The sequence below is a fragment of the Mastomys coucha genome, unplaced genomic scaffold (genome assembly GCF_008632895.1).
Source record: "Mastomys coucha isolate ucsf_1 unplaced genomic scaffold, UCSF_Mcou_1 pScaffold18, whole genome shotgun sequence".
NCBI lineage: Eukaryota > Metazoa > Chordata > Mammalia > Rodentia > Muridae > Mastomys > Mastomys coucha.
In genome coordinates, this window is record NW_022196900.1 from 81003912 (window position 1) to 81030627 (window position 26716).

Sequence of the window (26716 nt, forward strand, 5' to 3'; positions counted from 1 at the left end):
TGGGTTTGTTTACACTCTCCCCGCACCCCTCCCATCCCACCTGCCCTCCCCCGCCCCGTATGTTTTCATCTGTTGGCATTTGGAATCTTTTCCACTATGTGAGACTAATCTTCAGCAGGCTCTTTTTTGTTTTTGTTTTTGGTTTTTTTTTTTTTTGAGACAGGATGTCACAATGTATTTCTAGCTATCCTAGAAGTCACAATGTAGACCGGGCTGGCCTCGAACTCACAGATATCCCTGCCAAGTGCTGGGATTAAAGACATGTACCGCCGGGCCGTGGTGGCGCACACCTTTAATCCCAGCACTTGGGAGGTAGAGGCAGGCGGATTTCTGAGTTCGAGGCCAGCCTGGGCTACAGAGTGAGTTCCAGGACAGCCAGGGCTACACAGAGAAATCCTGTCTCAAAAAACCAAAAAAAAAAAAAAAAAAGACATGTACCACTACATAGGCTTCCAGATTCTTTAATTGAAGCCATTTCACAAGACACTGATAAAATCTCTCCCACTGAAGAACGCCATGGAAACCCTCTTCAGAGAGTCCAGGGGACAAGTAGATATGAAAAAGGTCACAGCATAAAAAGTCTTTTTCCTCTCTCTACACTCTTGATGTTTATTTGCCCAGTTAGGTCCACATGTGTGAGGAAAATTCTATTTTGTTTGTCATCCTTGGAAACAAGTTACTCTATAATATGGTCTGGGATTACCTTCCTAGCTTCTTCTCAAGAAGCTTAGCTATCTAATAGAATGACTGGATGGTAGCTATATCCACTCCTGCCTTGTCCCCTGATTGAAGTATTAGTGACAGGCAGCATCTGGGGAAGCCATCCTTGTACCATGGAGGTGGGGGACTCTAAAGATAACCCTAGATTGGCATTGTATGACTACCACCTATTAGCTTGGCATTTAGAGCCACATCATCAAAATCTTTGTAAACCAGTTCGTATGTTGTTGGTTTTTTTTTAAAGACTAACAGAGGTGGTAACTACCTGACACATAGGACTTACACACAGCTTTTAGCCTTGTGCGTTCTTTGCTTCCCTGCCATGCTCTGCCTGTCACTCATTTTTCCCTCTGTTACACCCTCGTGGGCTTGAGAGCACAAAGGACGTTTCTAGGGATTTGAAAGAGACTATTTACTAAGCTTGAGGCTTGCAAGGGCTCTGCACATTGCAGCGTTAAGAGTGAGCAATAAAGCCAGGGAAGTAAGGATATTTTCTCACTAGGAGGAAGGTCTTGTGGTTGCAGGCACCAGAGAGTGATTCAGCACCCAGAGGAAGCCATGAGTGGTTTGGCAGAAGAGACCCAGAGCATTCTTTTGAAAACTCTTGCAAAGTAAGAAGACAAGATGGGGCTTCTTGAGTTTGAGGTAGGCAAGTGTGTGTAGGGATCTCCTGGATGGGAGGGAACAAACATCCCCCTCCCCCTTAACTGAAGCTGGTCTCTAAGCACTCTGCTTCCAGCTCTGGCTCAGGCACACCTGTTTCTCAAGACAGACAAGGAACAGGAACAGAGAGTCCATGAGGCTGATCCCTGAACTCCCTGGGGCACGTCTTTCTGGGCCAATGGAAAGAGATTGAGCAGGGAAATGTGAGCCCACTGGAAATGGAGTGGAGAAAGGGCACGGCCTCCACGTCCTGGGCCTCCCTCCCCCAGGGTGGCCAAGGCCACAGATCTCCTAACTTTCTCTGACCTTTAGACTCTAAATCCTAACAACAGAACCTTAGCACTTAACCCCGAAAGGGAAGGAGGGAGGGCTCCTGCCTACTGAAGTCTTAGTGCCTGGTCTTATCCAGTCCTCAACCGCTGAGAGACTGCCTTCCAGAGGTTTACAGACTAGCAGGTGATGATTGGGGTCACTTTTGGCATGGAAGCTTTGATGTTTGCCAGTCTGAGTTTCCATCTTGACTTTGACATTTTTGACCATTACTTAATATACTTGTGTTCCCCTTCCCCATCCCTCTCCTTCTCCCCGTTCCCCCTTCCTCTACAGGGGCTCACTATGTAGCTCTGGGTGGCTATATGGACCAGACTAGCCTCCAGCTCACAGAGAGCTGCCTACCTATGCTTCTTGAGTGCTAGGATTAAAGGTGTAGGCCACCACAAGGCCAGCCTCCATTTTCCCATGTTTGTTTGTTTGTTGTTGTTGTTGTTGTTGCTGGTTAAATGATTTTAACAAAACAAATCATTCTACAATAACATTTTATTTAAAGGGGGTGGTGAGAAGGCTCCGTGGTTAAGAGCACTGTCTGCTCTTCCAAAGGACTGCAGTTCAGTTCCCAGCACCCATGTGGGAGCTCACACCTGGTGAGCTCCCACAGACATATATGCAGGCACAACTCCAATGTACATACATTAAAAATACATCATAAACATTACTTTTAAAATATGGAATATTTTATGAATTTGCAAGTCAGCCCTGCACAGGGACAGTCATGCTAATCTCTGTATCACTCCAATTTTAGTATCCATGCTGCTGAATCAAGTACCATTTTTCTCACCTTTGAGAAGAGGATTAGAAATGTATATTTAGGGTGGGTGAAACAGCTCAGTGGGTAAAAGCACTTGGTGTGAGAGCCTACGCACCTTAGTTTCTGACCTAAACCCATGCTGGCAGAATCTGACTCCAGGGCCAGCAAGATGCCCCAGTGGGCAAAAGTACTTGCCACCAAGCCTGACTATCCCCAGGAACTAACATGGTCAGAAGAAAGAACTTATTCCCACAAGTAGCCCCTGACTTCCTCCATGTGTATCCATTCTCTCTCTCTCTCTCTCTCTCTCTCTCTCTCTCTCTCTCTCTCTCACACACACACACACACACACACACACACACACATGCCACTTTTAAAGAATTTATTATATTTTTATTTAGGTGTATATGTTTGTCTTATGTGAGTGAATGTCACCTGTGCTCCTATCTGAGGAGGCCAGAAGAGGCCATCAGATTCCTTGAAGCTGGAGTTACAGGCTACCATGAGGTGCCAAGATGCTGGGAACTGAGCTCAGATCTTCTGGAGGAGCAGTGCACTGGCTACTTTTTATGTCAACCTGACACAAACTAGAGTAATTTTGGAAGAGGGAAACTCAGTTAAGAAAATGCCCCAACCAGATTGGCATGTAGGAAAGCCTATGGTATGCTTGTTTGATGGTTGGTTGATGTGGAAGGACCCTGCTCATTGTGGGTGGTGCCACCCCTGGGCTGGTGGTCTTGGGTGCTATAAAACAACAACAACAACAGCAACACCAGACTGAGCAACTCATGAGAAACAAGCAAGTAAGCAGTAAGTTCCACCATGTTTTTTTTTTTTTTTATATGTAAGTATGTGTAAATAGCTGTCTTCAGACACACCAGAAGAGGGCGTCAGATCTCTTTACGGATGGCTGTGAGCCACCACGTGATTGCTGGGATTTGAACTCAGGATCTTCGGAAGAGCAGCCAGTGCTCTTAACCGCTGAGCCATCTCTCCAGCCCGTCCACCATGGTTTTTACCCAGGCTCCTGCCCTGTTTGAGTTCCTGCCCTGACTTCCCTTAAGCCGCTGCAATATGGAATTGTAAGGTGAAATAAACCCTTGGCTCTCCAACTTGCTTTTGGTCATGTTAGAAAGCTAACAGCAAACAGGCTCATGCACTAAGCCATCTCTCTAGCCCCCTCCTTGAATTTTTAAAGAGACCTGACCCCAGAGGGTTGTTGTCTGACCTCTGAAACAAGCACACAGATACACTAGCACTCGCATGCACATGTGAGCTCCCCCACACACAAACCACCCACATATATACCATATATGTTTGTGTGTATGTGTATGCATACATGTCTAGGTTTATTGGATAATTCTGTGAGTTCATGTATGTAAAGTGTTTAGGGAATGGTGCAAACTAGAAGCTCACAAATTCGTGGCTCTTGGTAAAGCCCTTCAGTAACACTTCAAGCCATAAAAAAAAGAAGATCCCAAGACGAAGCACCTTGACTGCTCACTCATGAGTCTTCCTTTCCTGAAGGCTCTGCCCTAGTTATAGTTTCTATCGCCCTGAGGAAACACCATGACCAAAAATCAAGTTGGGGAGGAAGTGGCTTATTTGACTTATCCTTCAACATCATAGTGCATTATTGAAGAATGTCAGGACAGGAAAACAAACAGGGCAGGAACTTTGAAGCAGGAGCTGATGCGGAGGCCATGGAGGGGTGCTGCTCATTGGCTTGCTCATCATGGCTTTCTCAGCTTGCTTTCTTATAGTTTCCAGGACCACCAGCCCAGGGATGGTACCGCCCACAATGGCACGGGTGGGTCTTCCTCCACCAATCACCAATTAGAAAAATGCCCTACAGGCTTTCCTACAGCCTGATCTTATGGAAGCAGTTTCTCAATTGAGGTTTGTTTCCTCCTTTCAAAAAACTCTAGTTTGTGTCAAGTTAACATAAAACTAGACAGCACAGCTTCTCATCGTTGTCCCCACTTCGTATTAGGACGGACAGACCCCTCCTGCTGTCTACTCCAACCAGGAATGGTGGTATTTCCTGCATTCCTGTACAAAGGGTTCCCTAGACCTGGGAGACAAGTCCCAGAGGAAGGGGCCACCCTCAGACTGTCTATTCACCTGTGACAGCAGGTGCCTGGCAGGGAGTGGCAGAGGGAGCCAAATGAAAGCGGTGTGTGACATTCATCCCTCATTTATTGCAGGTCAAACACTGGAGAATGCAGTAGTGAACAAAAAAATGACCCAACCTCTGCCCTCGTGGCATTTGCAATTTAAGAATCAACAACATTTTAAGCAATCCTTTAACTTTGAAAGGAAACCTGGCCTGGAGGCTGTCTTAGGACCTAGCAACCAGACCCATGCTACAGGAGGGGAGGATCCTCACCAGCCTTGAGGGGTCTTAATCCCTGAAATGCTAGCCTGGCTGGATGCAGCCTTGGATCAGGGGAGCCTCTCTGGGCATCTGAATCATCACGGAGATGCAAAGGTTATTGCCAGGGTTAGTTTGTTGTCTCTTGTTTTGCAAACAGCACAACAGAGCTTCCCTCCATCCCTACCCCCGCCTTCCAGATCAAGGCTATTTATTCCTAGTGACAAGCCTGAGGATCCCAGGGGGGGTGGCCTCAAGGACCTGGATGGTCCTCGCGTCCCTGGCAGGCGCCAGTCCTCCCTTCCCGGAATAGAGTAAAAGAAGCTGGAGGGTCAGAAACTGCACAAGTTCCCTCCCTTCTTAACCACCCCTGCCTGCAGCAACTCAATCACTCACACTGTTCACACAGCCTCTCAAGCCAAATGGGGCCTAGGTATTAGGGTCTCCCTGAGCCTGAAAGGTCAAAACTATTCCTGGGTACTATAGAAACCTCAATACACAACCAAGACACAACTAAGGATGTGGAGGTTGTTGTCTGCTTTAACCACTCGCTTATAGAATAAAGCCCTTTGAAATTGAGGAGGAGAGAGGCTCTCTCTCTCTCTCTTTCTCTCCTCTTCTTCTTTTCTTCTTCCTCTCTCTCTCTCTTTCTCTCCTTTTCTTCTTCTTCCTCTCTCTCTTTCTCTCCTCTTCTTTTCTTCTTTCTCTCTCTCTCTCTCTCTCTCTCTCTCTCTCTCTCTCTCTCTCTCTCTCTCTCTCTCTCGTCCAAGTTTCTAGAAAAAGAAAAAAAAAAAACCCTTGATCTCCACTGGTAAGGCAGAATCAAAACCACGCCTCCAGCAGGCCGGATTAAGGCCTCCTTCCCAAACTAAGGTTTAGTGTAACATCTGGGGATGAGCTAGAGGGAAAAGAGGAGGGGGTCTGGTCTCCAGATGGACTCTAGCTAGTCCTAGGAACCTGGCACCTCTGGCCTGGGATCGCTTCCAGCAGTCCCCCCCCCCTCCACCCCCGGGTCCTAGGAGCGCAGAAGGCGAGCTAAATTGCAGAGGGCGAGCAAGGAGTGGTCGAGAAGGTCAGAGCGCCAGGTTCGACTGGGCTAGGCTCGCCGCAGGCAGGAGGGGGCGGGGTCTAGCCCCCGCGGGCGGGTTGGGGGCCCGGGGGCGGGGTCCGGGCTGGGCGGGCCCTAGCACTTCCTCGGAGGCTTAGAGCCGCGCGCCCACTCGCCCACACAGACTGTTGCAGCCGGCTACCTCGCCGCCGCTCTCTCGGCCCCCTCCGCCCGGCCCACAGGTAGGAGCCGCCGGGCAATCGGCTCCCGCCCCACCCACGCCGCGAGCGCCCCGCTCCCGCGCCCGCTTCGAGGTGAGATTCCCCCGCCCCAGCTTTCAGCCGGTTTCCGCGCTGCGCTCGGACCAGGGTCGCTGCCTGGGCCCCCACCCCTGTCCTCTGCTGGGGCATCCCGAATTCGGGACCCCGCGCGCTTGCACGGACCCCACCGCTCCGCGCCTCCGGACCGGGCGGGGGCTACCAGAGTTGCAGGGGACCAAGTTTGAACTAGAAAAGCTACAGAGATCAGCAGGGTTGGAGAAACTGAGGCTCTTAGGGAGCCTGGTAGAACAGACAAGGACGCGCGCCCCAGGAGGCTACCGGGACCACTCCAACAAGGGCAGAGAATGGTCGGATAAACTTCTCGAAGCACGGCGGGGACCAGGGTTCTGGGGAGAATTTTAAGCAAATGTATGACCCCAGGGAACTCATTGCTAGCGCCCTTCCCAGGGCCTTGGAGGGCCCCGAGGCTGGAGCTTGTTAGACTAGCGGTATATCTGCCTCCCTGAGGCCTAAAGAGACTCTTAGGTCAGAGACACTGAGATGCTGAGAGACCAAGACTTGGATGCACAGGGATAGAGATCCCCAGAGTGGAGGCCCTATTGGGACACAGCTCCAGAGATACAGGAACACCTTCACCCAAACACAAAGACATCAGCCCAAGGGTACTGAGAGGTACGGAGTGGAGGCTAGAGTTCACTGATGAGAACACCTAGTGCGTTCACTGACAGCTGCCCCAGGCCTGAAAGGGTGGAGGCAAGGCTAGGGGGAAATTGACTCTTAGCCAGCCCATCCCCCAGGAGGCAGAGAACCTGAGGCCGTAAAGCTGAGCTGAAGAAAGAGAGCTCCCCGTATTCACACAGCCACTAAGACAGCGCCAACTTATTTTTAAACTCAAATCTTGGACGCTCTGCTTCAGCCCTAGGGGACTCTGGGGTGAATGAAATGTTCCTCTCCTGCCCTCAGAGCAGCTGCTGGATCCTCTCGCTCCCTTATCCCCTTCCTCCTTAAACTGCTTTGACTTCCAGGCCCTGTGGGGACGAGGGGTGGTGGTGAGTTTGGGATTGGTGCCTGGCTTGGGGTGGGGGTGGGGGGGAGAGCTCTAATTTCTCCTCTAAGTTTCCTGTCAAGGGGAGGGGTCTTCTCTAATTCTGAGTCACAGCTGTGGGGTCTGGCCCTCCTGGACTTGGGATGGGGGGGAGGGCAGGAGGCGGGAAAGGAGGGGGTATACCAAAGGGTTGAGCAGTTGGCATGGGTAATTGGAAAGACTTCTGGGTGTCTTCCAATGGCAGGCTGGCAGCTGGGGAGGAGAGCCAGCTCTAGCGTATCTCCTGTTCGCCCTCTCCCCCCAATCTCCCCCCCCCCAGGATGACTGCCCCTCCCACCACTATCAAAGCACTTCTAGGCAGAGTTCCCCACTGAGGGATAGGACACTGCTGCTCCAGTTGCTGAACAGCCTTGGCCATGCCCCTAGCCTGCCCCTAGTGTCTTGTACTGAGCTCTAAAGGGGAGCTGTACTCTGCCCTGCCGGGTTTTTTTGTTTGTTTGTTTGTTTTGTTTTTTGTGAGCTGTGATGGGATCAAGCAAGTGTGTGCCCCTGGGAACTACCCGTCTCTAAGGTCTTTAAAGTCCATCCCACCCCACCCCTGTGTCCAGCTGACTAGACTAGAGCTTCGATTGGTACCAGTGGTTCCCTCAGACTTGACTGAGACTCCCAAGGTCACATGCCAGGTCAACTCCTGCTTCAGGTCTGCCTGAGACCCACTGTTTGACTCCAGCAGAAGTTGGGGGCTTGTAGTCATACACGTAAAAATACAAGTGACTACCGTTTACTTGCATAAGGCTTCAGACTTCTTTGCCAGACGCTGTTATGGGGATTTTCACATTTAGGCTTGACAGCTGTCCTAGGAGAGGGAGGCAATAGTGTCTCATTTAACTAGATGGACTTACAGTCTCAGGGAATGAAAACCGTGTACCCAGACTCACAGGATTTCAAGTCAAGTTTATATTTTGTGACTCAGGCAAGCTGTTATACACCGGTCACCATATAGAAAGTTATCCTGCCACTCAGCTCTAAGAAGTTCACTCGTGTGTGTGTGTGTGTGTGTGTGTGTGTGTGTGTGTGTGTGTGTGTGTGTGTGTGTTTTAAGTCAGGTATGGAGATATATGTGTTCGTGAGAATAGCAGATTGGGGTCATCTGGAAGATCCACTGTCTTCTCTAAACCCCTTCTCCTCCATCCCCTTCTTCCTCTCCCCATCCCTCCAGCCCCCTCACTCCTCCACCCCCCCACCTGCTACCAGGAATACAAACTGTCTCCCAGCTCACCCTTTTAGTTCCCCAGCCTTGCCAGGGATTGAGGGAGGGAGGGGGACTGGGGAGGAAGAGGGACAGAGATGGGGAGAGACAAGTGGGCCTTGATGGTGGGATGCCCTTCCCTTCACTCTGTCCTCATTAGAGACGTAGAGATTGGGAGATTCTGGGAAGGAAGTAGAAGGCACACCCATACCCTATTTGGGGTGCCTCATCTCATTGTGGTGACTGGCTCTGAGGGGGTGGATCCCGGGCTAGCCTGGGCCTGGGAAGGTAGCTGCTGCAGCTCCTGCTAGCCAAGCCAGGAAGGAAGGGCTCACAAGTGGACACATGGCCACAGGCCACCTGTATTGCTGTCTGTTGTCCAGTGGCTAACAGCCCAGGCAATCCTCAGATGCTGGGCCAGAGGAAACCAGGATGTGAATGACAGAGAGGGGAGAGAGGAGGGGCTCTCTCCACCCTTCAGCATGACCTTACCTGAGGACTCTCCACTTTGAAGACTCCAGTTTTGGTGGCCTTATGTCCTGCTTTGGGTGTGAACCGGGTGTTCTCCCTCCTTGTTGAAGGGAAAGTTCAAACTCATAAGCCACAAAGAGGTAGGCCCTTCAGGTTTGGGACATCTGTTGCTGCCTGAAGTCTGAAACTCTAAGGCAGAGACCAAGGTGTTTGGTGAGAATTTCCTGTACGTGCTGAGGGGTGTGTGTGTGTGGGGGGGGGGTGCCTTTCCTTCATCTTAAGCCAGGGCAGCCATGGAGAAGGGGGATGGTAGGTTCCTCTGTGCACCCCCCTTTAACTTCCTCCAGTCTCCGGTGCAACAAGGACATCGTCCCCTTCCTGTGGGTCTTGGGGGAAATCTTCACTACCCAGCCCTTTGAGAGCTTGATTCATAGTGGAGGAGGGTGGAGCTGGAGAACTCTGACTTTGGGACTGGGGGAGACTGGAATTGGCCAGCAGAAGAGACTGGGAACCCCATTTTCCTGCCCCTCCATTCTTCTTGCTCCTGTTCCAGAGGCTGTGTGGGTGACCTCATCCCACAAACATGCTTTGTTCTTGAGAAAATGGAAAGTGTCTGAGGTTTGGTGGGGGGCTGGGTGTCTGCAGCAACAGCACTTAGGACTCCCCTTGTCTTACTCCCCCTTAAGAAGGGACCCCACTGGGGCTCCCGGGGCTCCTGCCTTCTCAGCTTTCACTACTCTGGCCTCAGACCCTGGGAAATCAGGGAAGGTAGGCAGAGGCTGCCTGTCCAGATGCAGAGCTTTGCAAAGGCACCTGGCAGGAGGTGGCCAGGGGCACACTGCCCTGTGTGTCTCCTCTTCCCTTCTGCCTCCCCGGGGCATTTCAATTTTTTCCCTTTTTTCTCCATCTGGCTGGCAAAAAGCTGACATCTGGCCCTCTTCGCGCTGCCACAGCTGCAGCAGATGTCACAGCCAAGACTTCCCCGGGGTTGGTGTGACCAGAGACACAGCAGAGGTGGTAGGGATAAGGATGAGGGTCCAGCTGGGGAAGTTTGGCTGTCTCCAGCTTGCAGGGTTTCCTTCCTGCCTGAACCTAAGCTGAGCCTCTCAAGTTCTTGTTACTTGGCTGATTCTCCTGGGAGGGGAGGCCCTACGTCTCACACCGCTGTGCACCATTCATCAGACAAGCATCTCTCTAGCATTCCACTATTTCCTGCATCGGTAGGGAGTTGGGGTTGGGGGAGAGCACACAGAACAGCTCATTCTACCTAAAACTACCCAGATTGGAAGTCTAGATAAATATCCCCTAATCTAAACTCTACAATTCATATCCTGGGAGGCAGGAGGTGAGAATGCTGTCTATATGCAGTAGGGTTGGTGGCCTCTGTCTGTCCTGGCCTTTGGCACCCTAGGGACAGTCCAGAGAGTCGCAGCAAACCTCAGGCTAGAACAGGAAATGAGTCACTGACCCAGGAAAAGCCCCCTCCCCCCAGATCAGCCAGGGCCTAGATAAGAAAACAACTTCTGCTTCCTGGTTTTTTTTTTTCTGACCCCTTCCTATCCTCGCAGTCAAATACAGAAATAAACATGGAAGATTTGAGCATACTGCTGAGCACTCTAGGGTCCCCAGAGCCTTCCTCCCTGTTTCCACCTGCTCTGATCTGGCATCTTCTATGGCCCCTTTGTTTTTTTAAATGCAAAAAGGCTTTATCCAAGGCTATGCTGCAGTCATTCTAGGTGAAATCTACCCATCTTCCTAACAGGGCTCACTGGGCCCCGCCACCATGAGCGAGGCATTCAACTGTGCAAAGTGCAACGAGTCCTTGTACGGCCGCAAATACATCCAGACAGACAGCGGCCCCTACTGCATTCCCTGCTACGACAACACCTTCGCCAACACCTGTGCGGAGTGCCAGCAGCTCATCGGGCATGATTCAAGGGTAAGGACCAGACCAAACAGGGGTGAGGGTACGTGAAGGCTGGTGGGAGAGGGCCAAAGATAAATCCATCAAGCCCGGGTGCTAGCACCCCTGCTTTGTCTCCCCGAAGGAACTGTTCTATGAGGATCGCCACTTCCACGAGGGCTGCTTCCGCTGCTGCCGCTGCCAGCGCTCCCTTGCTGATGAGCCCTTCACCTGTCAGGACAGCGAGCTTCTCTGTAATGAGTGCTACTGCACAGCCTTCTCGTCCCAGTGTTCTGCCTGTGGGGAGACTGTCATGCCTGGTATGTCCCAGGGCCTCTACCCCAGGTTTGGGAATTGCTGAGTAAGGTCTTCTCATCTGCCTGTCTCGTGCATGCATGGGGGTTGATGTGGGTAGAGACCTACACACGCTGCATATTCCTGGAACATATGTGGAGCTGTTGTGCATGTATGCTCTTGAGAGCTGAAGGCACACAATGGGCACACTCAGCTCTACACATGAAAACTTGGCAGGTACCAAAACTGACAAGCTGCAGGCTAAGCAGCGTTATCAGACCAGTAGGCCTGTAAGGACTCAGCAGATGCATAGTGGCTGACATGCTTGACACACATGGGGGTTAGCGTGTGTGAAGAGCTGCATGTTTGGTATACTTAGATTCTCGGGCTTGCTGCATTGATGTTTTGGGTGCAGAGATAAAACTGTAGGCTTAAAATGTATGGTGACTGTAATGCATGATGAATATGTGGGGATTTAGCATGTATGCAGAATGAGAGACCTAAAATATGCGAAGGCTTAGCATGTACTGAACATGTCATCCCCAAGGCATTAGGCTTTGTGTAGGCAGAGTTGCCTGGTTAATGGGATCTTGCCTGAGTGTTACACTGGTAGTTCTGGTATATAATGGCTTATTTAACATGTACTGGGACAACATATATTTTACACAGAGGCTTGGTGTATGTTAAGATAGTCCTGTCAAAGACACGGAAGTTTAACACATGTGCTTAGCATGTGCTGTACCATCTTGAGGGGAGAGGTTGGCATATGTAATGTACGTGGAAGTAGTCTTGCTTGGTGTGCATGGAGATATAATTCTACCAGGTTATAGGAGCGGTGGGGACAGGAATTGGCAGAGTGGCCCTTGAGAGTTTGGGCCAACGTTTAAGTGGGATTCCTGTTTCCTGCAGGGTCCCGGAAGCTGGAGTATGGAGGCCAGACGTGGCATGAACACTGCTTTCTGTGCAGTGACTGTGAGCAGCCACTGGGCTCCCGCTCCTTCGTGCCTGACAAGGGTGCCCACTACTGCGTGCCTTGCTATGAGAACAAATTTGCTCCTCGGTGTGCCCGCTGCAACAAGGTTGGGGCTGGGCCTGGGAATTCAGGGTAAGACCTATTGTGGGTGGGACTCCTCACTCCCATGCTGATTGATGATGCCCCCACAGACGCTGACCCAGGGTGGAGTGACATATCGCGATCAACCCTGGCATCGAGAGTGCCTGGTCTGCACTGGGTGCCAGACACCCCTTGCAGGGCAGCAGTTCACATCTCGGGATGATGATCCCTACTGTGTGGCCTGCTTTGGAGAACTCTTTGCACCCAAGTGCAGTAGCTGCAAGCGCCCCATCACAGGTGGGAGCGGCAGCGAAGGCGCAGGTAAGAGTGTCAATGTAATACGGGTGAGGCGATTGGGCAGCAGTGCTCCCAGACCTGCAGAGCTAACCTCCAGCCTTCCCCCAGGTGGAGGCAAGTATGTGTCCTTCGAAGATCGACATTGGCACCACAGCTGCTTTTCCTGTGCCCGCTGCTCCACCTCCCTGGTGGGCCAAGGCTTTGTACCAGACGGAGACCAAGTTCTGTGTCAGGCCTGCAGCCAAGCGGGTCCCTGAGCCAAGGCTCCCGACTCTCCTCTTTGCCAAACCAAGGGTTCAAGACTATGGCTCCTTTTCTGAACCACTTCTGGGGCCCAGCCCAGGCCTCCCCTGCTCCCCACTCATAGGGACTTCAGGATTGAGTCAACCAAACCCAGTTCTAACATACCCCACTGGTACTCCCTGACCCAGACCCCATACCTGGGCTATTGTGGAACATCCATGACTTAAAGCCTTTCTCCAAGTCTGGATTTCAGAAATGAGTTCTCCCCACATCTAGGCTCTGACACCCCGGCCCTCCAAACCTGGACTCTGAGTGAGAGACCTAAGACTCCTGAAATCTAGACTTCTAGGGTAGATTTTTAGTTTTCCTGCAGGTGCCTAAGAAGTCTTCAAAAATAGATTGTACCCCTGGTTTGACCTCACCCCCACCCTACCCCTATCTGTGAGGTGCCACCATATGTATAGCAGATTAGTGGCTCACTGGTTAGAGGGTTAAGGGTGCCATCCAGCCTATGAGTACCATGTTATTTCAGCTCCATGTTGCCCAGAGACAGGCCCCAAGAAGGTTGCTCACCCTGTTTCCAGAGAACGCAATAAAGCAGTGTGAGGGAGCACAGGCCCCCCGTGTATTTGTCGAGAGGGTGAAGGAAGGTTCGTTCCATGGCTGAGTCAGGCTTTTTTGTAAACCTCCTAGTGGGCGGGCCATGGGGTGGGGATTCTCTCCTCAGGAAGAGGATCCCCTCTGGCAGCCACACCAGTCCCTCTTGAGCTTGGCCAAGCTCCCCACTGCTGGCGGAGGACTTTTTCCTCTGTGAGCAAGGGAGGGATTGGGAGAGGTGCCAGACAGCCGAGAGGCAGTGGGTTTCTAGGTCGGGTACACATCTTCCCCCACCACCAACAGCCCTGCCTCAACCCGACATAGAAGCACCAAGTTCTGATCCCCAGTTGGGCCCAGACCCTCAGCCCCCTTCCCCCTCTTCCCAAGGATTAGTGGGGGCGGCTCCGGATCCGCTCTCGGCCGCACGTTTTTTTGCCAAAAAAGGCAAGGATGCAGCTGCACGCGCCGGGCGAACATCTGGATCCGATTCCCAGCATGAATGGGTCATGGCCCCGCCTCTCGTGATTCACTGGCGGGGGCGGGAGTGAGCCGGAGGGCTGTCCCCCGAAGTGGGGCGATGGGGCGGAGCACTCCCCTGCTGGACGCCCAAGCGTGGCCGCTGGCTCTGCGGTTGAACTGAGGCGGCAGGTATGCGCCTGGGTGGCTGAGGCAGTCTCTGGAGGCGGAGACTCGGGTGGAGGGGAGAGGGCGCTGCCAAGAGGAAACAGTGAAAGTGTAGTACCTCCAGAAACCTTCCCTAACTCTGGGCCGGCCTTCTCAGAGGTGTAGACTCCTGGAGTCATCTGCCCAAGGTCGCAATGACAATCACCTGAAGATCAAAATACTGGCAGCCTTTGGCCTTTACTGGGTGGGGAGTAGATTCGAATTGTATAGTCCAGGCTGATCTTCCTGTCTCAGCCTCCAGAAAGTTAGGCTGACACGAGTGAGCCAACCATCACACACACAAAAAAAAGTTGGCGTGTGTCTGTGTTGTGCTGGGGTTTTTTGTTTGTTGGTTTTTTTGTTTTTCGAGACAGGGTTTCTCTGTGTAGCCCTGGCTGTCCTGGAACTCATTCTGTAGACCAGGGTGGCTTCGAACTCAGAAATCCACCTGTCTGCCTCCCAAGAGCTGGGATTAAAGATTTTCGCCACCACTGCCCAACCTGGGTTTTTGTTTTTATTTTGTTGTTTGAGATGGTTTTTCTGTGCAGTCCTGGCTGTCCTGAAGCACATTCTGCAGCCCAGACTGGCCTTCTCTGCCATGCCACAGTGGAAGACAACTTACGGGAGTCCATTCTCTCCACCATTTAGGGCTGGGGTGGGGTGGGGTGTGGTGGGGTGGGTGAGGGTGGGGTGGGGAATGGAACTCAAGACTCAGGTAGGAAAATGACAGCAAACACCCTGCAGCAGGATCATCTTAGAGGCTGCCCAACACTTCAACACTTTTGTTGTTGTTGTTTGGTTTTTTGGTTTTTTGTTTGTTTGTTTGTTTTGGTTTTTTTTGGTTTTTCGAGACAGGGTTTCTCTGTATAGCCCTGGCTGTCCTGGAACTCACTCTGTAGACCAGGCTGGCCTCGAACTCAGAAATCCGCCTGCCTCTGCCTCCCAAGTGCTGGGATTAAAGGTGTGCACCACCGACGCCTGGCACTTCAGCACATTTTTGTGAATACCCAACATGTGTGCTTATAACAGTTGTGGGTTTACATTTGTAGGTTTACATTTTCTGTTTCTCCCACTAACCAAGTCACTTGCCTTCCCGGCTTCCTGCACACCCAGCTTTTGCTACAAGTTCAATAAAACACTTGTGGAGGTGCAACAATCTAAGCCTCGAAAATAACTGGGGAAAGGCCCAGAGACCTAAAAACATAGGCTGGTTTGGGGAAGCACATGTAATTCCTCATAGAGGAATTGCCAAGCTACTAAAATGGCAGGTAGAGCCGAGATGGTCAAAAGTCAGATGCCAACTTAAACAGACCTCATCCTGCTGGGGAGCAGCCCTTGGAAATGTGGAAGCGGGGGTATTGGAGGGTCAGTGTGAGAAAGATCATTCTGGCTATGTCTGAATAATGGATTAGCGGGGTAAAATGAGCAGGCTGATCAGAACACTCTTACATCACGCCAGGAGATCATGAGACTTGTAGCAGCCAGAAGGGAAGAGGCGGGGCTTGGTGACTGACTGGAAAGCCCTGTGCAGGGAGTGAGCACAGAGTAGCAGTTAGCTGGAAGGGAGGCTTCAGGCCCGAGGCTGAGGGGAATAGCATGGCTTAGGTCTTCTGCTCACCTCGGGGTGGGGGTGGGGAGTCGTTTATCTCAATATAAACAGGTTTCCAGAAAAACTAACATAGTTACACCTGCTTGGCACATGCCTATAATCCCAGCTCTTGGAGTGGAGGCAGGGACGCAGGATCATCTTTGGCTACAGAATGAATAGAAAAAGAAAAAAAGCACATGTATAGGAAAGAAAAAGGAGGAAGGATCCTGTATCTTGAGTATAACTAAGACTTTGTAAGGGGTCAGAGGATTGTTTTAATGATAGAGCACCTGTTAAGGCCCCGGGCTTGACATGTACACACACAAACACACTTTAATTAAAATAAATAAAATAGAAAAAAAATTCTTCCTATGCCAGATCACCGAGGCTTATCTGTCTCTTTATTTTTTGTTTTAGATTTGTGTGTATGTGTGTGTGTGAGTGTGTACATGCATGTCTGTGTGTGTGTACATATCTATGTACACTCGGAAATCAGAACAGGGCACCAGTTGCCCTCTCTCTCCACCTATTCCTATGATGTAGTCTCTCTCCTGGAGTTTATGTTTTCTTAGCTGGACTAGAAACCAACAAGGCCCAGTCATCCTCCAGTCTGTGCCTGCTTTGGAGCCAGGGTTACAGGACTGTGGCCAGCTTATTGAGTGGGCAGTAGGAAATCCAGTCTTTTTTTTTTTTAAGGGTCTCTCTTAGCCTTGGCCTTTGCTGACTGATTTATTTATTTTTATTTTACACATATAGGAATTTTGCCTGCATGTACAGATGTACAGATGCTCACAACATGCATGAAGTACTCATAGAGACCAGAAGAGGGCATCAGAACTGGAATCTTACAAATAGTTGTTAGCTGCCTTACGGTTGTGGGGAATAGAACTGTTTCCCCTGAAAGATAGACCAATGTTAAACAATCTCTCCAGGCCCCCAATTCGTTTTTTGTTTGTTTTGTTTTTTTGGTTTTTTTTTTTTTTTTTTTTTTTTTTTTTTTTTTTTTTTTTTTTTTTTTTTTTTTTTTTTTTTTTTTTGTGGTAGGGTTTCTCTGAGTAGCCCTGGAACTCACTCTGTAGATCAGGCTGGCCTCGAACTCAGAAATCTGCCTCCCAGGTGCTGGAATTAAAGGCATGCACCACCACTGCCTGGCGATTTTGTTTTTCTTGAAGATTTATTTTTATGTGTATGAGTGTTTTCCCTGTGTGTATGTCTGTGCACCATGTGATGCTTGGTTTCCATGGAGGTCAAAGGAAGACATTAGGCCCCTGGAACTGGAGTCATGAACCATTGTAAGGTGACATGTAAGTGCTGGGAACCAAACCAGGGTCTTCTGGAAGATATTCTTAGCCACAAAACTATTATACCAGCCTGTCCCTTCTTTATGGAATGTGATGCTTTCATGGTTCCTTATAGCATTCCTTCACTGCTGAACAGTATTCTCTGATAACATGTATCCATTCACAGATGAATTAGGTGTATGTATGTAAAAGTGAATAGCATGTGTAGCGGGGGCGGGGGCTGTTCATCTCTTGGATTTAGAGATACAAGTGGTTGCTAGCCACCCGACTTGCATGCTAGGAACTGGATTCAGATCCTCTGGAAGAGCAGCAAATGCTCTTAATTGCTGAGCCATATCTCCAGTCCCAGTTAATGGGCTCTTGGGTTACATACAGTTTTTGTGAATTATGAATAACAGGAACACATGGACAATGTTTTCACTTCTCTGCCTAGAGTGGGCATGTAGTAGAGTCTCTTTTCTTGTGTTGATGCTGAAACCCAGTGCCTTAGAGAGAGGGGGAGTTGTTTGTTGTTTTGAGATAGGGTCTTATCACATAGCTCAGGTTAAACTTGAACTTGTTCTCCTCTTGCCTCAGTCTCCTAAGAACTGGGATCACAGGTGTCATCCACTCTGCATTGCACCAATGCTGTTTTTCCTAGTGCATGCTAGACAGGCTCTCTATACTGACTCACTTTCTGCCCCTACTCTGTTTGTGTTTGTGTTTGGTTTCCTGAGATCGGGTCTCTATGTGGCACTGGCTGTCCTGGAACTCATTATGTAGACTAAACTGGCCTAGAGCTCACAGAGATCTGCCTGCCTCTGCCTTCGCACACCTCTTCTGCCTCTACTTCTTCTTCCTCCTCCTTACAGAAAGGCAGCCTAGATTTCATTTTCTTTTTTTCTTTTTTCTTTTTCTTTTTTTTCCAAGACAGGGTTTCTCTGTGTAGCTCTGGCTGTCCTGGAACTCACTCTGTAGACCAGGCTGGCCTCGAACTCAGAAATCTGCCTGTCTCTGCCTCCCAAGTGCTGGGATTAAAGGCATGCTCCACCACTGCCCGGCAGATTTCATTTTCTAAGTCATACAATAGCTAGGTTTGGTGGCTCATACCTGTAATTCAAGCAAGTGGTAGGCAAAAAGCAGAAAAATTAAGAATTACAAAGAATCAGAAGCCAACCTGTTCTGAACAGCAAGTATATCATTGCTTGAGTGTACCACGTTTTTCTTAAAGACTCCTCTGCTAATAAACAAAGGTTGTGTTTAAGTGTGAGTACATATGAGTTTTGTTAAGAACAAAACCACTACCATCTCCATTTTACTGGTAGACACACTAAAGTCCAGACCAGGGGAAAACATCATCAGAGGCCACACACTGAAAACTACAGCTTCCAGTTCCCCTTTCCGTTCTGAATCCTTCAACTTATCCGTTCATGCTAGTGTGTCCTTGCCAGCCTAGATGTCTGCAGCAAGCCGTAGGCAAGCCAGCTGTCTCTCACCCTCAGCCTGCAGGATTCATGCAGGCACCCTAGAGACATCTTTCATTGCGGAGGCAGCGCGCCTTCAGACCCCCAGCCAGCAGGGGTCAGTGTAGCCACTGTCTCCGGTAGCATCGACTTGCTCTCTTTGTGGTGTTCATTTTTTCTTGAGTCCCCCAAGCCACTTCCGGGATACGCGGAACTTTGGTGCAGCCGGATGCTGCGCGCTGAGACGCAGGCGTGAAAGGCGGCAGGCGGTGTTTCCGGCAGTGTTAGTGGTCTGAATTGCAGTGCCGTGGCCAAGGGAAAATGGAGACAATATTAGAGCAGCAACGGCGCTATCATGAGGAGAAGGAACGGCTTATGGATGTTATGGCCAAAGAGATGCTTACTAAGAAGTCCACGGTGAGTGAGCCGTGGTCAGGGCCGCATCAGAAGGAGGGCCTTGGTCCTCTGCCGAGCCCTCGGCGCTTTATTGGGCCTGAGACCCTCTCTGCGCCCCATCTTCATCTTCCTCCTTAGCTGTCTTAGCGCTCTGGCCTGGTTAACGTCCTCCGAGGGCCCCTCAGCCCCCTGCTTCAGCCCCTGGAACCTAAACCAATAAGCTCATCATCCTTCGGGTGGCCTTTCCAACTCCTGAACTCAAAGTAACTACGTGTATGTTACCGTTTGCCTTTCTGCAGCTTCGGGACCAGATCAATTCCGATCACCGCACTCGAGCCATGCAAGATGTGAGTGCCCCGCTGTCTGCTTCCCTTTGGGTCGGGCTGGGCGGGAAAAGTGCTGGCACGGAAGGTTTGGAGGCTCGGCTTGATTCCTACCCCTGGGTTCTTAGATAAGCCCCTCTAGGGTTCCTAGTCAGATGTCCTACCTATCTCTGCCTCCCAAATGCTGAGATTAAAAGTGTATGCAGCCACTCGGGATCAGGCTGACTCTTAAAAGTGATGGAACGTTCAAGACCTTGTATCTCACCAGCTTTCCTTGGGTCCTGCCAGCGAAGATATCCTTTGTTGTTTACTTAGCCCTGTTGTACAAATTTGCTCCATTCTGATGGCATTGCGTTTGCATTTCAGAGGTACATGGAGGTCAGTGGGAACCTGAGGGATTTATATGATGACAAAGACGGGTAAGTGACAGTTACATCCCTTCTAACAGTTAGTGCTTCTGAGGAGCCATTGTGAGATGATGGGCTTTGTGCTTTATGCTCTTTGGACTTGTTGGTATCTTGGCAGACTACGAAAGGAGGAGCTCAATGCTATTTCAGGACCCAACGAGTTTGCTGAATTCTATAACAGACTCAAGCAGATAAAGGAATTTCATCGGAAGCACCCAAATGAGGTAAGGCCTCCCAAAGTAGTTTCCCCAGACCTATCCTTAAAAAAAGAACAGATGCAAGGAAAATGGGGGTATACCATATATAGATGTCTCTCCACGAAGGAACTTGCCACTTCAGTGCAGTGAGCACAGTCAGGCGACATCCTTCCTGGCATCCCTCTGCACTAAGAGAACACAGTGAAACACTAGGGCCTGCGTCTTCACATCCAGTGAGAGATGAGTGATGTTTGCTCCAGAATTCTTTATTGGTTCCGTTCAGATTTTTTTCTTTTTTTTCCTTGGTTTTTCAAGACAGGGTTTCTCTGTGTTGCCCTGGCTGTCCTGGAACTTACTCTGTAGACCAGGCTGGCTTCAACTCAGAAATCCACCTGCCTCTGCCTCCCAAGTGCTGGGATTAAAGGCATGCGCCACCACCGCCAGGCTCCGTTCAGATTTTGTCATAGTCTAGGATTCCCCCCCCCAACTTACTTTCTCCTCTTTTATCTTTTCACAAGAATTTCTCCCACCCAACATAATGTGCTCCAAGCTCTGCCCTGAAATCTACCAACACAATGGTACTCTGCTCACTTTCAGAGTTCGTTACCCCTTCAGGATTCATGTCCAATGCCAGCTCCTGCATAAAATATCTCTCCTAGACTCTCTCCTCAAAGGAGTCCTTCCTTAGGATGCTGTAATGTGTGGCAATGAATGTCTGCCGGCTATAGAGCAAGGGAAGTGGAGAACACTAAATACACTCAAGGCCAAAGCGAGCATTAGAAGCCCAGCCCTGTACATGTCTGAGGGATTGCCAGACCCACCTGAGCTTTTCTCCTTCTCTCAGATCTGTGTGCCAATGTCAGTGGAATTTGAGGAGCTACTGAAGGCTCGAGAGAATCCAAGTGAAGAGGCACAAAGTAAGTAATGGCATAAATGTTTCTTCCTGGGAAGTTCAAATCCATTCTGAGCTATAGAGCTAGAACCTTTGCCTTGTTTTTAACCTGTTTTTATTTTGTGTGGGTGTTTTGCCTGCATGTTTGTTCATATACCATGTCTGTGTGATGGCCTCTGGAAGCCAGGAGAGGGAGTTGGATATATATTTACAAATGGTTTTGAGTTATACCATGTAGGGACTGGGACTCAAACTCAGATGCTCTGCAAGAGCAGCCAGTATTTCTAACTGCTGAGCCACCTCTCTTGGCCCCAGAACCTGTCTCTAAAAACAAATAAGTAAAGGCTCATTGTCGTGGAGTATACATTTAATCTTAGCTCTCAGGCGTTCTCTGAGTTAAATACCTTTTTTTTTTTTTTTTTTTTTTTTTTTGGTTTTTTGAGACAGGGTTCTTGTGTAGTCCTGGCTATCCTGGAACTCACTCTGTAGACCAGGCTGGCCTCAAACTCAGAAATCCGCCTGCCTCTGCCTCCCAAGTGCTTGGATTAAAGGCATGTGCCACCACTACTCTGCTTTTTTTTTTTTTTTAATTTATTTATTTGTATCTACCTTGGTGTTTTGCCTGCATGTATGTATGTTTGAAGGTGTCAGATCTTGGAGTTACAGATAGTTGTGAACTGCCATGTGGGTGCTAAGAATTGATCCCAGGTCCTAATGAAGAGCGGTCATTGCTCCTAACCACTGAGCTATCTCTCCAGCCCCATTTTTATTATTTTTTTGTTTGGTTCTGTTTTTTGAGACAAGGTTTCTCTGTGTGGCCTTGGAACTTACTCTATAGACCAAATTGGCCTCAAATTCAAAGATGGCCGGCCTCTGCCTCCCTAGTACTAGGATTAAAGACATTAGAGGTATGTACCACTGCCTAGTTTGCTTTCTCTTTTCTTCTCTCTCTCTCTTCCCTCTCTCGCTCCCTTTCTCTCTTTCTTTATTTTAAAAAGATGGGATCTCAGGGCTGGAAAGATGACTCAGTAGTTAAGAGCACTAACTGCTCTTTTAGAGGTCCTGAGTTCAATTCCCAGTAACCACATTGTAGCTCACAGCCATCTGTAATGGGATCTGATGCGTTCTTCTGGTGTGTCTGAAGATAGCTACACTGTACTCATATAAATAAAAATAAATAAATCTTTAAAAAAAAAAGGAAAGAAAGAACGGAAAAAGATAGATAGATAGATAGATAGATAGATAGATAGATAGATAGATAGATAGATAGGTAGGTAGGTAGATAGATAGATAGGATCTCTACATGTAGCACTGGCTATCCTGGAACTCTGTGTGGACCAGGCTGTCCTTAGATTCACAGAGATCCACCTGCGTCTGCCTCCCAAGTGCTGGGATTGAAAGTGTGTGCTACTAATCCTGGCTAGTCTGTTGTTTGTTTGTTTAATTGTATATATGTGGGCATGCATAGAAAGGCGTTTGTATAAGGGGCATATGTGTCAGAGGACAACTTTATGAAGTCTGTTCTCTCCTACTTTTACCTGGGTTTTGAGGTATGACCTCAGGCCTGAGAATCTTTGGGGTTTTTTTTGGACGGGATCTTACTATGTATTTCATACTGGCCCTGAACTCTGTTTGATGACACATGCCCGTATTCCCAGCACATAGGTAGAAGCAGACAGATGAGGAGTCTGAGGCCAGTGTAAGTGACCTGAAACCCTCTTTAACCCCTACCCCCTTGGACCTCAGGAATTGGTAGCTGGGCTTTCAGATTGGTTTCTAGGCTATATCGACACTCTGATGATCTTGCACAAAATGCTTCTTTGTGCTCTCTAAGCTCAAAGTGAAAACCCACTTCTGTCACTTGATGAGAGCAGAGAGGCCACTGAGTGACAGGCTACCTCGTAGAGCTTCTAAAATGTAGTGCATTTGAAAGAGCAAGTTCAAGAAAGTAGCCTGTGACATCTGAATCATTGGTATGTGTGATTCCTTCAGACTTGGTGGAATTCACAGATGAAGAGGGATATGGTCGCTACCTTGATCTCCATGACTGCTACCTCAAGTACATTAACCTGAAGGCGTCTGAGGTAAGTCCTGGAGAAGGAGAGAGTCTCATTCTTAGGACTAAGTCAGGATACCTAGTTAAAGCAGGTAGAGTGCCCCCCCCCCAAGTATCTTGTGTAAATATTAAGTAGATGACTGTTTCTTGGAATAAACACCATTTATAAAGAAAGTCAGGGTCTTACAGTTAATATAGCAAGCCCATTATTTTATTTATTAATTTATTCATACAACAAAAATACTTTTGTAAAAATAAGCTATCTGGGCAGTCCTATAGCCCCTTGGGGCAGTTGTATGGACTTGGGCACAGCACCATGGTGATTGAGCTACAAGCTTGGTAGGCGTGCACCTAGCCACATGCCCCCTTACCTCTGGGCTCTTCACCCTGATGCTGCACGGGTGCTGAGCCAGGTCTGGTCGATGGTGAAGTATTTACTGGGCCAGAATGTGCTCCGAAGTTTCTGGGACCAAGTGTTCACTGCCTCTGGCAACAGTACCCAAATCCGTATAGCAGACATGTCTTTTTTTTTTTTTTTAAAGATGTATTTATTATTATTATAAATGAGTACACTGTAGCTGTCTTCAGACACACCAGAAGAAGGATTCAGATTTCATTATAGGTGATTGTGAGCCACCATGTGGTTGCTGGGATTTGAATTCACGACTTTCAGAAGAGCGGCTGGTGCTCTTACCTGCTGAGCCATCTCACCAGTCCGGTAGCAGACATGTCTTAACCAAAGAGATAGAGCACCAGGAAGTGACCCCTGACCAGAAGCTTCTGTCCTGGGGACTCCTGACCAAGACCAACATGATGCCACGTTGGGCAGAGCAACTGTTTCTTGCCAACGTTGCTCACTCAGTGTACATCCTGGAGGACTCTATTGTGGACCCGCAGAGTTAGATCATGATCACTTTCAGCTATGCCCAGCTGGTGGTGGTGGAGGAACGATGTGTTTACTGTGTGAACACTGACAATAGCAGCGGACAGAAATCTGTTGGGAAGCCTGGATTTCCTCTAGTTTATTTGGCATATCCAGAGCTGTCCAGAAATTTGATCTTGCCTGGTTCAAAAGCAATGTGACCAAGACAGTGAAGGGCTTTGAATACATCCTGGCCAAGCTACAAGGTGAGGACCCCTCCAAAACGATTGTTGAGACAGCCAAGGAAGCCAAAGAGAGACAGCACTAGCAGCTACAGAGAAGGCCAAGGACCTGGCCCACAAGGCCAGCAGCAGCAGCAGCAGCTCGTATAGCTTACTTCCTCCCTTCTCCCCAGTATACCTGAGTATTAAAGATCAACCTGTAGCCCTCTCTGCTGTCTGGGGTGGTGGGTCAGGGCGCTGTCCTGGTCAACATCTGCACCACACCCAGCTCTGTCTGTTGGGCAGAAGGGTGCAGTGACTTGCCCAAGGTCACAGCAGTGCATAGGTGATAGACTGTACGCTCCAAGAGGACAGGGCTCCTTGATTTATTCTCTGCTGTGTCCCAAGTACCCAGAACAATATTTAGCATATAACAGGCACGCAACAGACACATGGTTTGACTGCCCCCCAACCTGAAAAAAAATAAACTATATGGGCCAGGGGGGTGCTCTTGGGAATGTGTATGTATAAGCCAGATGTCAACATTAGGTCTCTTTCTTGATTGCTCTGCACCTCTGTTTGTTTATTGTTGTTCTTGGGGTTTGGTTTTTGTTTTTGTTTTTTAATTTATTTATTTTATGGGTATGAGTACACTATAGCTGTACAGATAGCCATGAGCCATCGTGTGGTTCCTGGGAATTGAACTCAGGACCTCTGCTCGCTCACTCACTCCATCTGGCCCCGCTCATCGCTCCTATGTAATATACTGTAGCTATCTTCAGACGCACCAGAAGAGGGCGTCAGATCTCATCACGGATGGTTTTGAGCCACCATGTGGTTGCTGGGATCAGAACTCAGGACCTTCAGAAGAGCAGTCAATGCTCTTACCCGCTGAGCCATTTCGCCAGCCCGGTTTTTGGTTTTTTGAGATGGTGTTTCTTTATAGCCCTGACTGCCCTGGAACTCATTCTGTAGACCAGGCTGGCCTCAAACTCAAGAGATCAACTTACCTCTGCCTCCCAAGTGCTGGGACTAACAGCATTTGCCACCACTGCCTGTCTTCCACCTTTTTAAAAAAATAGATTATTTTTATAAGAGTGTTTTGCCTACATGTTGTCTGCACCATATGTATGCCTAATGCCCTTAAAGATCAGAGAGAGAGCTAGATCCCCTGAAACTGTAGTTTCATTACACATGGCTGGGAGCTACCATATGAGTCCTAGGAATTGAACCTGGGTCTTCTGCAAGAGCATCAAGTACTCTTAAATGCTAAGCCATCTCTCTAGTTCTGCCACCTTCTTTTTTGAGACAGGGTCCCATCACTAGACCTGGAGTTCATCCTTTCACCTATACTGGCTGGTTTGTAATCGCCCAGGATCTCTGCCTATTCTACATTGGGGTTCTGTATATGTACCACCATGTCCAGCTTTTACATGAGGGCTGAGGATTTGTACATAGGTTCTAATATTTACACTATAATCACTTGATTCACAAAACCATCTTACTACACAAAGATAAAGACCTTGTTTCTTTGTTTGCTTGTTTGTTTTCTAAGACAGGGTTTCTCTGTAGCCCTTGCTGTCCTGGAACTCACTATAGACCAGTCTGGCTTTGAAATTAACAGAGTTCTGCCTGCCTCTGCCTTCTTTCTTTTTTTTTTTTTTAAATAATTTATTTATTTATTTATTATATATAAGTACACTGTAGCTGTCTTCAGACACACCAGAAGAGGGTATTGGATTCCATTACAGATGGTTGTGAGCCACCATGTGGTTGCTGGGATTTGAACTGGGGACCTCTGGTAGAGCAGTCATTACTCTTAACTACTGAGCCATCTCTCCAGCCCTGCCTTTGCCTTCTGAGTGCTGAGACTAACATTGTGTGCCACCATGCCTGGCATGTTTCTAAACCCATAAATCCTTCCCGTGTTCTTGTGTTAGGCACTCCATATGACCACGCCATATGATGTGTAGGACGTGAGGTATCTGATCCTTCAGAGAAGGTGTTTATTTGTTGTTTGTTGAGTGACAAGGTTTAAAATGACAGTCTCGGGTCACTAGGAAGTTTAATAGTAAATTCATAGGTGGGGCATTGTGGCACTCCTTTAACCAAAGCACTCGGGTCAGAGGCAGAAGGATCTCTGTGAGACCTTGTTTCAAAAGAAAAGAAAAGAAAAGAAAAAAGTTCTTGATGAGGAAATGTCCCCAAGTTCAGCTACTAACCTCTAGCTCTGCAGGATTATACCTTGTCCCCTTCTGCACCTCCACATGTGGTTCAGAGATGCCCAGTAAGTGGCTGCGTGGATTGACACAGCCACCTTTCAAGACCTTATTTTATTTCATTTCATTTTATTTTATTTTGGTTTATTTTGGTTTTTTGAGACAGGGTTTCTCTGTATAGCCCTGGCTGTCCTGGAACTCATTCTATAGACCAGGCTGGCCTCAAACTCAGAAATCCTCCTGCCTCTGCCTCCCAAGTGCTGGGATTAAAGGCATGCACCATCACTGCCCAGCAAGATTTTAGAATGGCAAAAATCTTTAGGCAGGATCCTGGCCTACCCTAAATATCCAGCCCAGGTCTTTTAGGGTTAATGTTTGTTAACTTGGTCTTGTAGAGTTGGTTTCATGTTCAGCAACCTTGTACTTGCTTCAGTAGAACCAGCAGCCTTTTAGATTGTATGGCACGAAGGAAAACCCTAATGTAAGCCAAGCCTTGATACTTGGTCAGAGAATATTCAATTTTGACCTTGGTTTAAAAACAAAATTATTTTTCCAGCGGTCTTCAAATATGGAGGTCACAGAATAACTTGAGGGAATTAGTCCTCTCCTTCCACAGTGTGGGTCTCTGAAATAGAACTCAGATCTTTTTGCTTGGCGACAAGCACCTTTATTCACTGAGCCATCTCTCCAGCCCTTGACCCATGTTTTAAAGAGGAGCTGACTTACCGCCCTGACTCTGTCGTTTGTTTCCTCTTTTCAGAAGCTGGATTACATCACATACCTGTCCATCTTCGACCAGTTATTTGACATTCCTAAAGAAAGAAAG

General features: G+C 48.8%; 2 protein-coding genes, 1 non-coding gene and 1 pseudogene across 6 annotated transcripts in view; 3 read left to right on the forward strand and 1 right to left on the reverse strand.

The window, feature by feature from the left end:
• Nucleotides 1-2378: 2378 nt before the first annotated feature.
• Nucleotides 2379-2485, reverse strand: LOC116097248. The gene has a single exon (XR_004121296.1). It is a non-coding gene; the product is annotated as a U6 spliceosomal RNA (small nuclear RNA).
• A 3539-nt stretch (nucleotides 2486-6024) lies between these two features.
• Nucleotides 6025-13336, forward strand: Fhl3 (four and a half LIM domains 3). Of its 4 annotated transcripts, none has more exons than XM_031378593.1 (6): nucleotides 6025-6203; nucleotides 10698-10874; nucleotides 10984-11158; nucleotides 12042-12211; nucleotides 12297-12507; nucleotides 12592-13336. In XM_031378593.1, exons 2-6 carry the CDS (start codon nucleotides 10719-10721, stop codon nucleotides 12738-12740), a joined length of 861 nt encoding a protein of 286 aa, XP_031234453.1. In that variant the 5' UTR covers nucleotides 6025-6203; nucleotides 10698-10718; the 3' UTR covers nucleotides 12741-13336. The 4 variants fall into 4 exon arrangements, with proteins under 4 accessions (XP_031234453.1, XP_031234454.1, XP_031234455.1 ...); XM_031378594.1 differs by having other exon boundaries at nucleotides 6043-6131; XM_031378595.1 differs by lacking the exon at nucleotides 6025-6203 and adding an exon at nucleotides 7073-7219.
• Nucleotides 13337-13453: 117 nt separating this feature from the next.
• Sf3a3 (splicing factor 3a subunit 3) overlaps nucleotides 13454-26716 on the forward strand; it is a 25754-nt gene continuing 12491 nt past the window's right edge. Inside the window, exons 1-8 of the mRNA XM_031378597.1 lie at nucleotides 13454-13971; nucleotides 18502-18734; nucleotides 19013-19060; nucleotides 19403-19455; nucleotides 19562-19667; nucleotides 20485-20557; nucleotides 22525-22616; nucleotides 26651-26716. Coding sequence (XP_031234457.1) covers nucleotides 18639-18734; nucleotides 19013-19060; nucleotides 19403-19455; nucleotides 19562-19667; nucleotides 20485-20557; nucleotides 22525-22616; nucleotides 26651-26716 — 534 coding nt within the window. The 5' untranslated portion in view covers nucleotides 13454-13971; nucleotides 18502-18638. The remainder of the gene's footprint in view (nucleotides 13972-18501; nucleotides 18735-19012; nucleotides 19061-19402; nucleotides 19456-19561; nucleotides 19668-20484; nucleotides 20558-22524; nucleotides 22617-26650) is intronic.
• On the forward strand, nucleotides 22626-24510 carry LOC116096601 (annotated as a pseudogene).

Coding starts and splice junctions, on each gene's coding strand:
- Fhl3 (XM_031378593.1), top strand. CDS start 10,719: ATGAGCGAGGCATTCAACTGTGCAAAGTGCAACGAGTCCTTGTACGGC. Junction 10,875..10,983: donor TCATCGGGCATGATTCAAGG/GTAAGGACCAGA, acceptor GTCTCCCCGAAG/GAACTGTTCTATGAGGATCG. Junction 11,159..12,041: donor TGGGGAGACTGTCATGCCTG/GTATGTCCCAGG, acceptor TGTTTCCTGCAG/GGTCCCGGAAGCTGGAGTAT.